Consider the following 14,194-nt stretch of genomic DNA (forward strand, 5'->3'; position numbering starts at 1 on the left):
AGCTAATTATGAAGCTAAATTAGCATCCCTAGCTAAAGAAAATCACAAAGCATTCTTTAGCTATGTACAAAATCTAAAAGGGAAGGTCCATCTTTGTACTGAACTAGCTGTGGGCGGTACCACTTATACTGAACTTGAGGACATTGCCAACCTGCTAGCAGACAGGTTTGGTGAAAACTTCATCCCCCTGTCACCACCAGTCATAGCCTAGCCATGTTATACCTTTGTTCCCTTATGGATCAAGATATATAGTCTGTTTGCCTGTGAATCTAAGATCATCACTATGGGACAGGACAACATCCCAAGCTGCTTATTAAATGGTCTAAAACAGGAGTTATCAGAACCGCTAAGCACGCTATTCAATCTCAGTCTAAGCACTGGCTTTGTCCCAGCTGAGTGGAAAACAGCAACCGTAATCCCCTTGCACAAAGGGGGGGTCCCTCAACTGACCCTGGGAACTATAGACCCATAAGCCTAAACAGCCTTATCTGCAAGGCCATTGTGAGAATAATTATGGACCTTATCAACAAGAATATAGGTGACCTTTAAACTCTTGATCCAACCCAGTTTGGCTCCATTAAGGGCAGATCTTGCCTAGTAAACCTTGTGGATGTCCCTGAGAATGTCATCAAGGCTCTGGATGAAGGCAAAACAGTTCACACTGCTTATCTTGACCAAGCCAAGGCCTTTGACACAATCCTTCATTTAGGCATCATTGAGAAACTCACCCAGCTGGGGACTAATGCTTACATTACTAGATGGATTGCCAACTGGCTCACAAATAGAACACCTACAGTCAAAACTGGTGATGCTACCTCTAATAGCAGACTTGCTACCAGTGGTGTTCCACAAGGATCTGTCCTAGCCCCCTACTGTTTGGTATCTATTTTTCAAAAGTCCAGGCAAAAATAGATGGCCTATGGCTTACCAAGTTTGCTGATGACTGCAAACTGGGTGCAAACATTTATTTATTTATTTATTTATTTATTTCCAGTTTGATGACCGGGGAGGTCCACTGGGCTCAAACAGCCCATTTTCAGTGGAGGCCTGGGGAGAAAAGCTCCACTAATACATAGTACAAGCTCCATAATATGAAGTACAATACATAGTGGAAACAGAAACAAACTAAGCAAATTTTACATACAAAATAGCAAAAACTAAACAAAACTTAAACAGCAGCTTGGAGAAGGATGTAAAGCATATTTACATGTTTAGTGGTTGAGAACAGTAGTACAAGGTTAAATTAATACAAAGTTTTAAATCATCTGAGAATGATATAGAAGTAATATTAGCATGGATGAGTTCTTTATGCATGAATATTAGCATGAGTTAAATTAATACAGAGGTTTAAATCCTCTGAGAGTGGTATAGTGGTAGCATTAGCATGAAGGCAGTACATAGGGTTAATCAATAATGTGTGTTGTAAAGTATTTATGTATCAAGCAGGTTTGGTAGGTGGAGTGCAACTGCATTTCCATTTTTGGGAGAGGTAAGAATGCAGCTGGGTTTTGAAGTTTTCAGAGTTCCCAGAAATTCTTAGAGATGGAGGAAGAGAATTCCATTTTTTGGTGACGTAAAAGGTTAGGAGAAGCTGACCAGCGGGATGGTTTGGTTTATAAACAGAGATTAGATTTTGGTGGGTAGATCTTAGAGTTCTGTTTGGGGTATATAATGTTAAGATGTTTGTTAGTGCTGGGCATATAGTTGCTTTGAAAATAAGCTTGTGAGTGGTGATAAGTTGGAGGTAGTCAAGGTAGTTTGGGAGTTCTAGCCATTGCAGCAGGTGGAGAGGTTTACAGTGGTGAGTGGAGCATTTGGAAGTGGTGGCAAACTTTGAGATCTTATTGTAACAGGATTCTAGTTTAGAAGAGTTGGAGGAAGATAGGTTGGTTAGTAGGGGAGCACCATACATTAGTGAAGGTAGTGGTGAGGGTCTGTATTATTGAGGGGGAGAGGAAGTGGGAGTTCCTGTACAGCATGCCAAGTTTCTGATGGGTTTTCTTTATATTTAGCTGAATATGGGTATCAAATTTTAGGTGTTTGTCAATAGTAACTCCAAGAAGTTTAGTAAAAGGAACAACTTCTATAGTGGAGTTGGCAAGGCTTGTAATCTTGAAAGAGGTTTTGTCTAGGTGGATAGATTTTTGAGGGAGAGAATAGAAGGAACTTTGATTTGTTGGCATTCAAAGAGAGGTAATTTTGGAGCATCCAGTTCTCAGTAGTTGAGAAGGCAGTTTGAGTTTTTGTTTGGAGCTCAGGGAGGTTTGATGCAGAGCAAACCAAAGTTGAGTCATCTGCATATTGTACTATCTTAGTGTTAGGAATGGCTGCATGGAAATCATTAATGAACATATTGAAGAACATAGGGCCAAGAATGGATCCCTGGAGTACCTTGGCTGGAGTGGGAAGGAAGGCTGAGGTACAAGTCTTCCATTTTACTGCTAAAGATCTGTCAGAGAGGTAGCTGCTGAACCAGGTAATGGTGTATTGTGAGAGGTTAAGATTGGAAAGGTGGTGAAGAAGGTGGGTATGGGAGACTGTGTCGAAAGCCTTGGAGATGTCAAGGAGGACTGTGGATACAAGTTCTCCGGAGTCATAGGCATGGTTAACGATGTCTAGAAAAGAGAGAAGAGTTGTTATTGTGCTATGGCCAGGACGGAACCCATGTTGTGTTGCGGTGAGGAGTTGGTTATGTGTAATGAATGGCATAAGCTGGAGGTGGATGCATTTCTCAAGAATTTTTGAAATACAGGAGAGAATTGCTATGGGTCAGAAGTTGGAGATGTTATTATTTTTGCCTCCTTTATGGAGGGGTAAGATAAAGGCTGCACACCACAGTTTCAGGACATATGATTATTGTATGGATCTGTTGAAGAGTATGCTAATGGGGATGGCGATGCTGTCTGCTGCAATTCTTAAGAAGAGTGCGGGGATATTGTCAGGGGCATTGGAGCAAGGCTTAAGCTTAGACAGAATTTTTTTTTATATATGAGGTGGGGATGGGTTTGAGGTAGAATATGGGAGGTGAGTTTGGGGTGGAAGGTTGGGCAGAGGGTTTGATTTGGGGGGAGGTGTTGTTGTTTGAGAATGTTTTAGTGAGTTCTGCTATAGAGTTAGTAAAGAAGGAGTTGAACAGAGTAGCTATTTCTGGGTCAGATTTACTAGTGTCAGGGCAAGGGTTGTTTTTGGTGCCTGGGTTGAGAAGTGAGTTGATGGTTTTCCAGAATTGTTTGGGGTTAGAAGAGTGGTTAGACTAGAGTTTGATATAGTATGCTTTTTTGTCTTGTATGATACGTTTTTTGGCTAAGTTGCAGAGTTGTTTATATTTAAGAAGGGTGTCAGGGTGTCTATTACGATGGTAGAGTTTCCAGGTATTGTCCCTTTGTTACATGAGTGCTTTGGTATCTTTACTAAGCCAAGGGGCGGAATTGGTTTTTATACGTTTTATTCTTGGAGGGGCTTGGGAGTTAAGAGTGTCTAAGAAGGTTGAGTTTAAGAATTAGACAGCACTGTCCAGTGGTAGAGTTTTTAGAGTGTCCCAATTTATCAGTTTGAGAGAATTGGAAAAAGTTGTAGGGTTAAAGTTGTTGAGATTCAGAGTATGGATATATTGATGTAGATGAGGAGAGGAGGGGGTTGCTCTATGGATGAAGGCTGGTAAGTGATCACCAATAGAGTCTGGTAAGGTGCCAGTCTGGGAGATTTTATTTGGGTGGGAGACAAGGATCCAGTCCAGTATGGTGCCTGGGGGGTTACTTTTATTAGGTCTGGTTATAGCATTTGTGAGTTGAGTGAAATTACATAGATTGATTGAAATGGTGGGGTTATTGGCAGTAATTTTGTTCCAGTCAATGTTCACATCTCCTAGGATGTATGTCTCAAGCTTGATATTATATGAGGCCCATAGAAGAATTTCCTCAAGTGTGTTAATGTTGTTTCCAGGGGGATATAGAGGGCTATAACACAAATGCTTTTCTGCTTATTTAGTTTGAGATTTCTTATGACTAGTTAAGCGTTGTTGAATTGTGGAATAGGATTTTGGTAGGGAGTGATGGAGAGTAGGCTAGAGTAGATTAAGGCTACTCCTCCACCCTTCTTTTTTTAGGCCGTCTTGTCTAAGTACTTGAAACCCAGGGGGTAGTATTTCAGAGTCTGAAATGTTGGGTATTAGCAATGTCTTAGAGACAGCTGCTATGTCAGGTTGGGTATGGGATAGCCAAGAGTGGAAGTGGGCTAATTTGTTTCTTAGACTCTGGGTATTGATGGTGAAGATCTTGAGGTATTTAGGGTTGGTAGTATGGATTCTAATGGGGAGAGATGGATTGCTGCTGGTACTAGGTCCTGGGTTGGGGTGTATGTCTCCTGCTAGGCATAGGCAGTTAAATGGGAATGAGAGCAGGGGTTTGGATTTGCTCCTCGAGTTTGGTGGGAGGTATGATAGTGCTTTGGGAATATGACATTTCATTGAGGAGGATAGGAGTTTTAGTTTAAAGCAGAGAAGTGGGTTTGGAAGCACTAGGGAGGAGGATATAGTGTGGAAAGGAGATATAGCAGAGTTATGATGTGTGTTAGGGGTGATGGTGGGGTGAACAGGGGATAGGAAAGAAGGGGGTAGTTTGTAAGAGGAATGGGAGGTACCATGGTATAGAGGTATTAGGAGTAGTAGGGTAAGGGAAAGAATGAGAGTGGTATGAAGAGACATGGTGTGGTTTAGGCATAATGGAATAGTTGGGGGTTAAGTGTTGAGGATGTAATAGGATCATTGGTGACAGTGTAGGAGGGTGGAGTATGGAAGTGTATCTAGAGCTTTACGGATTAGGGATGGGGGAGGGGTGATAGAGTATTGGAGGATGGAAGGAGAGGGGATAGTGAGATGAAACATGAAATCCTCCAAAGATGTCAACATTCTACAGAATGAGCTTACACAGACAAATGATTGGTGTCAAAGCCAGGGACTTAAACTAAACACAAAAAATGCATTAGCAGTTCCTTCAGCAAAGGAAACACTCCTGATAACTGCAACATTAATAATATCCCCCTAAGTTCAAACCTAGTGGTGAGAGATTTAGGAATGCAAGATGAGAGTAGCCTTAATTTTGATCATCAGGTATCCACTGTAGTAAGGAAGGCCTCCTACATTGCACACCTCATAAGCAAGGGTATAGCATCCAAAGCTAAGGAGGGTATAAGTTTCCTGTACTTGCCTCTCATCAGACCAATAACAGTGTACAATGCTCCCTTATGTATGTACCTCACCAGACATCTGCAGCATTTGGAGAGACCTCAGAGGTTTTTCACCAAGAAAATTCAGGGTCTATAACACATGACCTACACGGAAAAACTGAGGGCCCTGTCACTTTACTCAGTATTGTATAGACTGCTTAGAGAAGACTTCTGCCTGGCCTACAGAGTAGTCTCAGACCCTGCCTTGATGAAGCTGCTGCACATCTGCAAATCCAACGTGATAAGATTCACTCGCTCTAGGGACCTTAACCTTGCCTGTGATATTAACAGGACATGCTGGAGAAACAGATATGTCTCCCAGAGGTTGCCACTCCTCTGGAACAAACTCCCAGTTCATGTAAAACAGAGCTCCTCAATGACCCTATTTAAGCGTAACCTGAACATATGGATGGGAAACTGTAAATTTACACTGGGGGTTTTACCTAAGTCTCTCTTAGACAGGGGCAGCTGGTGCTGATCTTTGATTCACACACAAACATAAACTATATATCTTGGTCCATAATGAAACAAGGGTATAACATGGCTAGGTTGGTAGAGGCCTAAGGGCCAATATCCTTGTAACCACCTATGATCCTTATGAAAGGGCAGTCACAGGCTCAGAACACCAGAAAGCTAGCACAAACTACCTTCCCTTCTACAGAAGAATAATAACAGAAAAAATGGGTGAATTTGGCATAACGGTTAAGCTTTTCACCTTTAAGACACAAAGTACAAGGTTTGATTTTAACCTTTGATTATTGGCTAGGCTTAAAATGGCCCTTCAGCGGAGTTAGCCTATTCTTCTATGAGCCTGTGAAACAGAATAGTACTAAAGAAATGATGCATGCATTTAATTGCATAAGCACTTCTTACCAGAAGGTAGATTTCCATTTCTAATTAATGCTGGAATTGTATTAAGGCAAAAATGGCAGTTATTGGCTCACGATTGTTGCAAAATGGCTTGCTTTAATGAGGTGACTAAAATATGAATATGTGACTAACGTTTAAGAATACAATAAAACTGATGAACAACTTTAATGTGAAGGATATTATATTAAGAAATGTATTGCACTTAAAATCTCTTGGCAAGAAAATTTTTGATCAAGAGGGAGTGAGCAAACTGTGGGCTTTGGCCAAATAGATTTTTGCATCTTGATGGCTAACTGGTGGATCATGATACCCTGGCAGAATCCTTTCAAAACAACAGTTGCTGTGTACACAACATAAACAAGTAATTGCCTTTTTAATTCTTAAGAGCATATGATAAGATAATGATGCAAGATTCAAAAACTGACTGAAACTGGCAACAAGCAATTTTTTTCTTTTTATATAAGGTCAAGTGGTCGATCAAGATGCACTGGTGGAAGCTCTTCAGAATGGTGTAATTCGTGCTGCAGCACTGGACGTGACATACCCAGAGCCACTGCCAAGGTATGTAGGCTAGTAATTCCTTTTTTCAAAGTTAGGCCATGTGATAGGTCAGATGAGCTGAAATCCTTTCAGGAAGACATACAGTAACTTGTGCTGTATCACTGGAATGACAGTTCTAAGACTGTTGTTTTAAATTAAATATGTCCAAGTGTTTGGAAATTAACTATTACATAGTAGAGTTCTGTCAAGTATTTAGAACTGGTAAATGCCTGTTTTTTATACATCTATAAGAGTAACAGTAAATCAGTAAAAATCAAGAATTGCTGTGGGATCAGTACCTTCTTTTTTACAACTGAAACTACTTTACTGCTTGACTGTGACTTGTTTCAGCATCTGACTGTGACCAGACTTAACTGAACACTTTATTTTTTGGGAATTATTTACGCAGTATGTGAGGTATCCTATTACCTCTGATATCAACTCATTCAGTCCAGTGGAACTCTGGATCTCTATACTCTTAACTTCCAGTGGTTGCATAATGCAATTTATAACAGATTCCAGTTGTCCTCACATTTAATACAGTTTGTTTATTTACATCTGTTGATCAGGTTAGTCCCACTAGGCTAGTGACCTCTTTTCAGGGGAAATTACTGGGGGAAATTTGGCCAGGGCTTTGGGGAACTTCCTCTACTCTTTTTATAAGGTGCCATGGGATATTTTACATCCACCTGAGCTATCAACAACTCAGGCAGATAGGTCCACAGTTTAACATCTCATTCTAAGGATGACACAAGCAGGAGAGCAACAATCCTTTACGCTGCACTGAAGTGTCAGAAATCAACCTACCTTATGTGGGAATAGAACCCACAACCTTTTGCATCAAAGGTATGTGTGATACCTGTTGAGTCACTGATTCTACAATTATTCATATCCCTAGAGCAGAAAAGGCTACTAAAGAAATGTAAATGGCAAATTGTTCATCATAAACAACTCTTTATGGTGGTAATGTTCATTAGACTGTAAGCCTTAAATCATTCTGCAAATCATAAAAAACACAGAAAATACTAATTTTAAAATATTTTGTAAATAACTTACCATATATCAGTAACCCCTTGAGCTATGCACATACTGTCAGCAACAACTGTGAGCTTTCATTTGAGGCTATGCAGTTTTTGTCCGCATTATTTGGCTATTGGTATATTTAGAACATTATGAAAATGATGGCACTATAAATAGTATATGAACAACAATTAATATCTCATTAGTTGTACTATATAGATATCAAATATCAGTACAGTTCTGTTGCCCATCGTGTAAGCTTTAAGATGAAATCATTAAATATCTTACATATAGCATATTTTTGGAATTATTAATACAAATATGAACAGGCTATATTAGTTGCCTAGATGTGTCAGTAGGATATTGCTACAGAAATACCTGAAGACATCACTAGGCTGTAATGCATTAATGTTCTAGCCTGAGGCTAGTGATTTACAGCACTGAGGGGTGCTTAACAAAAGCTTATTATGCACATTTCTGATGTCAGAAAGGTGCTTAACAAACATTCAACTAAAGTCAGCATACATACATAAATAAATAAAACTTACAGTTTTGAATGATTAAAGGCATTTTATCCCCTTCCAATTAAAGCATGCATTGACCAAAATTATTAACACAAAATATGTGAAACATAGTATTCTACAGTTATTTCCTGTGAACAAGTTCGCCGGTTAATACTTGGGTATTTTGGGTGAGCATTAAGCGTTTAATGCTTGTAAAATCTTCCATGAATAAAGTATACTTAACATGTTCAGAAAATAATTCAAAGAATGCATTTCTCATAAAAACAAATGCAGGTATTTCCATGGCACTATCTGACCTCCCTAATACCTAACACTACCCATACTTATCACAAAGCATGCTTCTACCTATCTAGCTGTTCACTCTTAGGAAGTATACTAAAATAATTTCAGATAAATTCAGCTCCATTTTTCCTTCTCTGTCTCAACCAAACTTTCTGATAAACATATCTTTTTTGTATCCCCAATAATTACCTCTGAACAGTGGCAGCCCTCACCGAGACAAAAAGGAATATCAGCTCTGTGATCTATATAACATATTGGGATATTTTCTAGTCAATATGTAATACTCTCAATCAAACCTCTTCTTTAAACTATTCAGTCACAGCATATTCAATGCAAATGCACCAGGTGCTTAGTGAACATGTTTGGGAGATTTATAAGAACTTACAACCTACATTTTTACATGTGTTTTATGTACAGAACATCAGCAATTAGATATTTTTAAACATATGTCTTATTATTCTTTGTCCCCAATATGGCCATTAAGCCACCATCCTCATTAGGGTGGCCATTTGTCTCCCCAACTTTAGTTACACTAGGATGTCAGGTGAGGGAGGCAAGTATAATCAAGTAAGAGTCAAAATATCATTATATGTTCCTAACACTCACCATTCACCAGAAATTGTATTACAGTGCAGCTAGTATGTTTGTATACCCATCAGTGGGCTCACGCACCTCAAATTCCAGTCCAAAAACTACAATACTGAACTTTTCTTCAGCTGGGGAATGAACAGTAAAGCTCCAACAAGATGTCCATGAGATGTCTAAGCCAGTGATGTCAACAGGTACCCAGGCCATTTGTCCTACTCAGGCCATGTGGGCATAGTCAGGGACACAGCATTTATGCAGAGCAGACATATTTTAACTATTACTACTTATCTGTACTTATGGGCAGGGCATTCAAAGTGTCATGTACAAGCATGGATTTTCTCCTACCTGCTTAATTTCACTGATGAGATTAAACAATTTATATTTATCAGAATTTTATAAACTTGAATCTTACATTCTGTAATTACCATCACCTTGCATACATTTTTGTGTATTAAAAACTCAAGCTATTTAGCTGTTTTTAAAGCAATAAGGTCTATTAACAATGTAAATCTTAATATAATTTAAAAGTTTTCAAGAGTATTTCCTGCAAAATTAGAGATGGTTTCAGTTTTATATGTTAAAGCCCTCTGCCTGTATAATTCAAATAAAAATAGTTATTTTTGAACCTACAGAAATCCATGATCATATCCCTCCTCTGAGTGATTACTGCCATCTCTATCTCTATAATAGCATTAGACCCACAACCAGGTGTTAAACAAATGTGCTTAATCTACCCACTAAGTGATTTTAAGTCCACATCTGTGAAAGCACCACATCCACAACCAGTTGTCAAAAACTGAGCTTTAGAGTACTGATAATGCAGTCTTGGACAAGGTAACATTTGCTAAATATGAGCACTACCTTATGTACTCTGTAAATGAGTTTCATATATTAGGACAATGCCTTTTTAATATTCAAACATAATACTGTCCTTATTAGATCCTGCATGTATAAAAATACTTGGCAGTAATTTCCATTTTTTTAACATCCAGTTTCTTGGTAATGTTTCTTTTTATTTACATTGCACCTATCAAATAATGCTCCATCTGATAGCCTTAACTTAATCATCAAAACAGGATTCCATCATGCATTATGACAGCTGATGAGAGTAAATGTTCCAATGTGTGAAACTGCCTGACCATCGAAACAGCACTTACCTCGTATACCCTCCTTTAAATGTCTTTTACTGTTCCTGTTCATTATCAGACAGAATTTTTTTATCTTAATTTTATGACAGCCTATTTTAGGAGTATGTGGTACCCAGTGAATTTAGGAGTATGTGGTACCCAGTGAATAGTTGTTCTGTGCTGCAGTTACTGGGTGGCCATGGTGGTGCAGCGGTTAGTGTTGCTGCCTCATAGCAAGAGGTTCTCCGGTTCGATCCTCGGCTGGGGTGCCTTCTGTGTGGAGTCTGCATGTCCTCCCTGTGATCATGTGGGTTTCCTCCTGGTGCTCTGGTTTCCTCCCACATCCCAAAGACATGCTGTAGGTTGATTGACACACTAAATTGGCCATAGGCATGAGTGCGTGCGTGTGCCTTCTGTGGAAGGTTTGGCGCTGGGCTGGCAACTCGACACCGTAAAACTCCACTGCCAATCATGAGCGGACAGTGATCTACTGTGGCGACCCTTAACCAGGAAAAAGCTGAAAGAAGAAGAAGCTGCCTGTAACTGTTATAATAGTTTCACCACCTTGTGATGATAGAATTGCCTATTTAACTGCTTTAAGACTGATGCAATAAAAGTTCTTATCAACATTTGTATTATTTGGAAAGTTGCTTCATCTCTGACCATTCATGCCAAACTCTAGTACCTTTTTGTCACTGGGGTTATAATGACTGGGTAAGTAAGATGAATGCCAACTTTTATAGGTTCATAGGTTTATAGGTAGGTACTAGGTTATCTGCCTGAGGGCATTTATAAGCCTAGCCAGAGTGTGTCAGCTTTCGCTGCCCCATTGATTAATTAACTGATCCTCTGTCAAGCAGAGCCAATGAAGTGATCCCGGAGGTGTATTTTCTGTTAGTCATCCACTCTTCAAGGTTTATCTTGAAGAGTGTTAGTGAGGGGCACTGCCTAATGTAGATAGGAATTTTGTTCCAAAGCATGGGGAGTCTCTTTGACAGGAATCTATCCCTCCAGCATGTTCTATTTATTGTTGTGGCGAGGTTTAGCTCACTACACCACATGGCTCACAGTGACTTGGATTTCTTTAGGTGGAGCATGTCCAACAATTCTGAGTTAGACATGGCTTTGTAAGTCAGGCAGAGATCACCTCTGAGTAAGCGATATGCCACTGAGTACAGCCGGAGTTTTTTCAGTCGGTCTGCATAGGACATATGTTTGAGGCCAGTAATCCTCTTGGTGAGGTACTTTTATTGCCTTTCCAGCTGTTGGAAGTGTCTTGTGAGGTACATCCCAAATGGAGCATTGTACTCTATGATGGGTCTGATGACTGACGAGTAGAGGGGCACTATAACCTTCCAAACAGTAGATGAATAACTAGTAAAATAATAGAAAACACTGGTGATACCAAGATAAAAACCACCTAGACTTTATTTAAATGAAACAAATGACTGACTAAGTGCTTTCACCTGTGTAGGGCATCTTCAGAGTCGGTTTTTCACATCTAAACATAGCCTTTAAGTACACATTTCAACTAACACTTAATTAATTGCAATGAAGCTGTCCTTTAAACTTTTTTGTTTTAACCCTTAACTGTCATTAGTATAATTGTAATAATAATCTTTTTATATATATAAAGCACCAAATATTCAATAACAAACAAGTGCTGTTTCAATACCTAAACTCCAAACATACATTTAAAATGTTTAAATTAGAGTATATATTTATGAATGTGTAAACAAATATATGTATATGTATATATAAAGTAAATAAAAATTATAATATAACAATGTACATAAAGGCACATATATCTCATGTATCTAACTAAAAGTCAAAACAATGACCATTTTGGTGTTACAGTTACAATAACCTGGACTCCTCAAAGACCTGTTGAAATTACCCACTTGAACATACGGGCCATCATTTATGCATTTACATGCTTTACAGTTACCACATTTAGCCATCCTGGCAGGCCTTTGACCAGTGGGTGTAGGTGCTCTTTCCAAATATTCTTTAATATTCAAACCCCTACTGTTGATAAAGAGGGGATCCTTTCCTAATATATCCTACATGTCTGTGGGGAGTACACTTTGCCAGGCCCATTGAATAATGTTTTTGACATCAATGGTTGTGGTATTATATTGTAAAACCATACCTGTTTGAATATTCTTAACCTTGTTTTTAAGTACATTGTTGTTCTCTACATCCCTTTGGCTGTCTAACAAAATAGGCCTAAAATCTGTGACTCTTCTTCCAGTAATGTCCTGTTTAACCTTAGTGAGGAAATCCATAGGATAGTCCCTTTGTACAAATAAATCAATCAGTGCCTCCAGTTCTTCCAGGAATTTGTTGTCCTCACTAAGTATATGTGATACCCTAATCATCTGGCCTTTAGCCACGTTCTTCTTTACATAATGAGGGTGGTAACTGTCATAATGTAAAAATGTGTTGCTGTATGTTCATATATGCGGCTACTTGTTTATCTTGTCCAGCTTTCTATATTGGCATGACCTCAAGAAAGCTGAGACAAAGAATTATGGAACATAACAGGGACATCAAAAATAAGTAACTAATTCATTGTACAACCACAGTAAAGATTGTATTAACCATAAAATGTTTTTATTTTTTGTCATAGACAGATTATACACTAAGGAGTTTGGTGGTGATTATAAAACCATTTTAGAAGTCAGGGAATGCTTATGGCAACTACTATTGGATGCAAGCAGTGCACCTGGCATCAATGACACCTTATCTCTAGCATGTATATTGAAACATAAGGCAGCCTGTATCTAATAGATAACAACAGAGTATGTTTTGACTTTTAGTTAGATACATGAGATGTATGTGCCTTTATGTACATTGTTATATTATAATTTTTATTTAGTTTATATATACATATACATATATATATATTTTATTAGACATTCATAGATATTTACTCTAATTTAAACATTTTAAATGTATGTTTTGAGTTTAGGTATTGAAACAACACTTGTTTGTTATTGAATATTTGATGCTTTATATATAAAAAGATTATTATTACAATTATACTAATGCCAGTTAAGGGTTAAAACAAAAAAAAGTTTAAAGGACAGCTTTATTGCAATTAATTATGTGTTAATTGAAATGTGTACTTAAAGGCTGTGTTTAGATGTGAAAAACTGACTCTGAAGATGCCCTACACGAGTGAAAGCACTTAGTCAGGGCACTATAACCTCTTTATTTCTAGATGCAAACCCTTTAGTAATTAGATGGGCCATATAGAAGGATTTCCTAACTACTTTGGCAATATGATTGTCAAAAGAGAGATTACTATCTACCTGGGTCCCCAAATCTCTTATTACCTCTTCGGTATTAAGGGGGCTGCCACCTTTATGGTAATTCGTGGGTGTTTTGTTTTTCCTAAATGTGACGACTATGCATTTTTTGGCATTTAGCTTGAGGCCATGACTTTGACACCAGGTGTCCATCTCAGTAAGGCCTTTTTGGAGGATGTCCGTGTCAGCCGGATTGTCAATTATGGCTCCCAGTTTGCAGTCATCGGTGAACTTGGTTAGCCATAGTCCTCCTGTGTTTGCCTGTACTTCTGAGAAGTATATGCCAAACAGTAGGGGTCCCAGGACTGAGCCTTGTGGGACAACACTTGTGACTGGTTTAGAGTCAGACCTGGAACCTGCTATTCTTACAGCGTGAGTTCTGTCTGCAAGCCAGTTGGCAACCCATCCTGTGACGTAGGGGTTTATGTTCAGGCCGGTGAGTTTTTCTATAATACCTGAGTGAGGAATGGCGTCAAACACCTTGGCGAGGTCAAGGTAGGCTGTGTGAACCACCTTTCCCTTGTCTATGGCCTTGGTGACTGCCTCAAAGAAGTCAACCAGGTTTACTAGGCACGATCTGCCCTTAACAAAGCCGAACTGGGTCAGGTCAAGTGTTTGGAGGTTCCCAATGTCTTTGTTAATGAGTTCCATGATGATGCACTCCATAGCCTTGCAGACCAAGCTAGTCAGGCTTATGGGGCGATAG

General features: G+C 38.9%; 1 protein-coding gene across 6 annotated transcripts in view; it reads left to right on the forward strand.

Moving 5' to 3' along the window:
* The window catches only part of LOC122798227 (probable 2-ketogluconate reductase), a 609,788-nt gene that overhangs the window by 484,509 nt on the left and 111,085 nt on the right, over window positions 1–14,194 (forward strand). For all 6 annotated transcript variants that reach the window (XM_044067001.1, XM_044067002.1, XM_044067004.1 and 3 more), the window contains one exon: window positions 6,558–6,654. In XM_044067001.1, the coding sequence (XP_043922936.1) occupies window positions 6,558–6,654 (97 nt within the window). The remainder of the gene's footprint in view (window positions 1–6,557; window positions 6,655–14,194) is intronic.

This window comes from Protopterus annectens, chromosome 3.part1 (genome assembly GCF_019279795.1).
Source record: "Protopterus annectens isolate FY-2018-M chromosome 3.part1, PAN1.0, whole genome shotgun sequence".
Taxonomy (NCBI): domain Eukaryota; kingdom Metazoa; phylum Chordata; order Ceratodontiformes; family Protopteridae; genus Protopterus; species Protopterus annectens.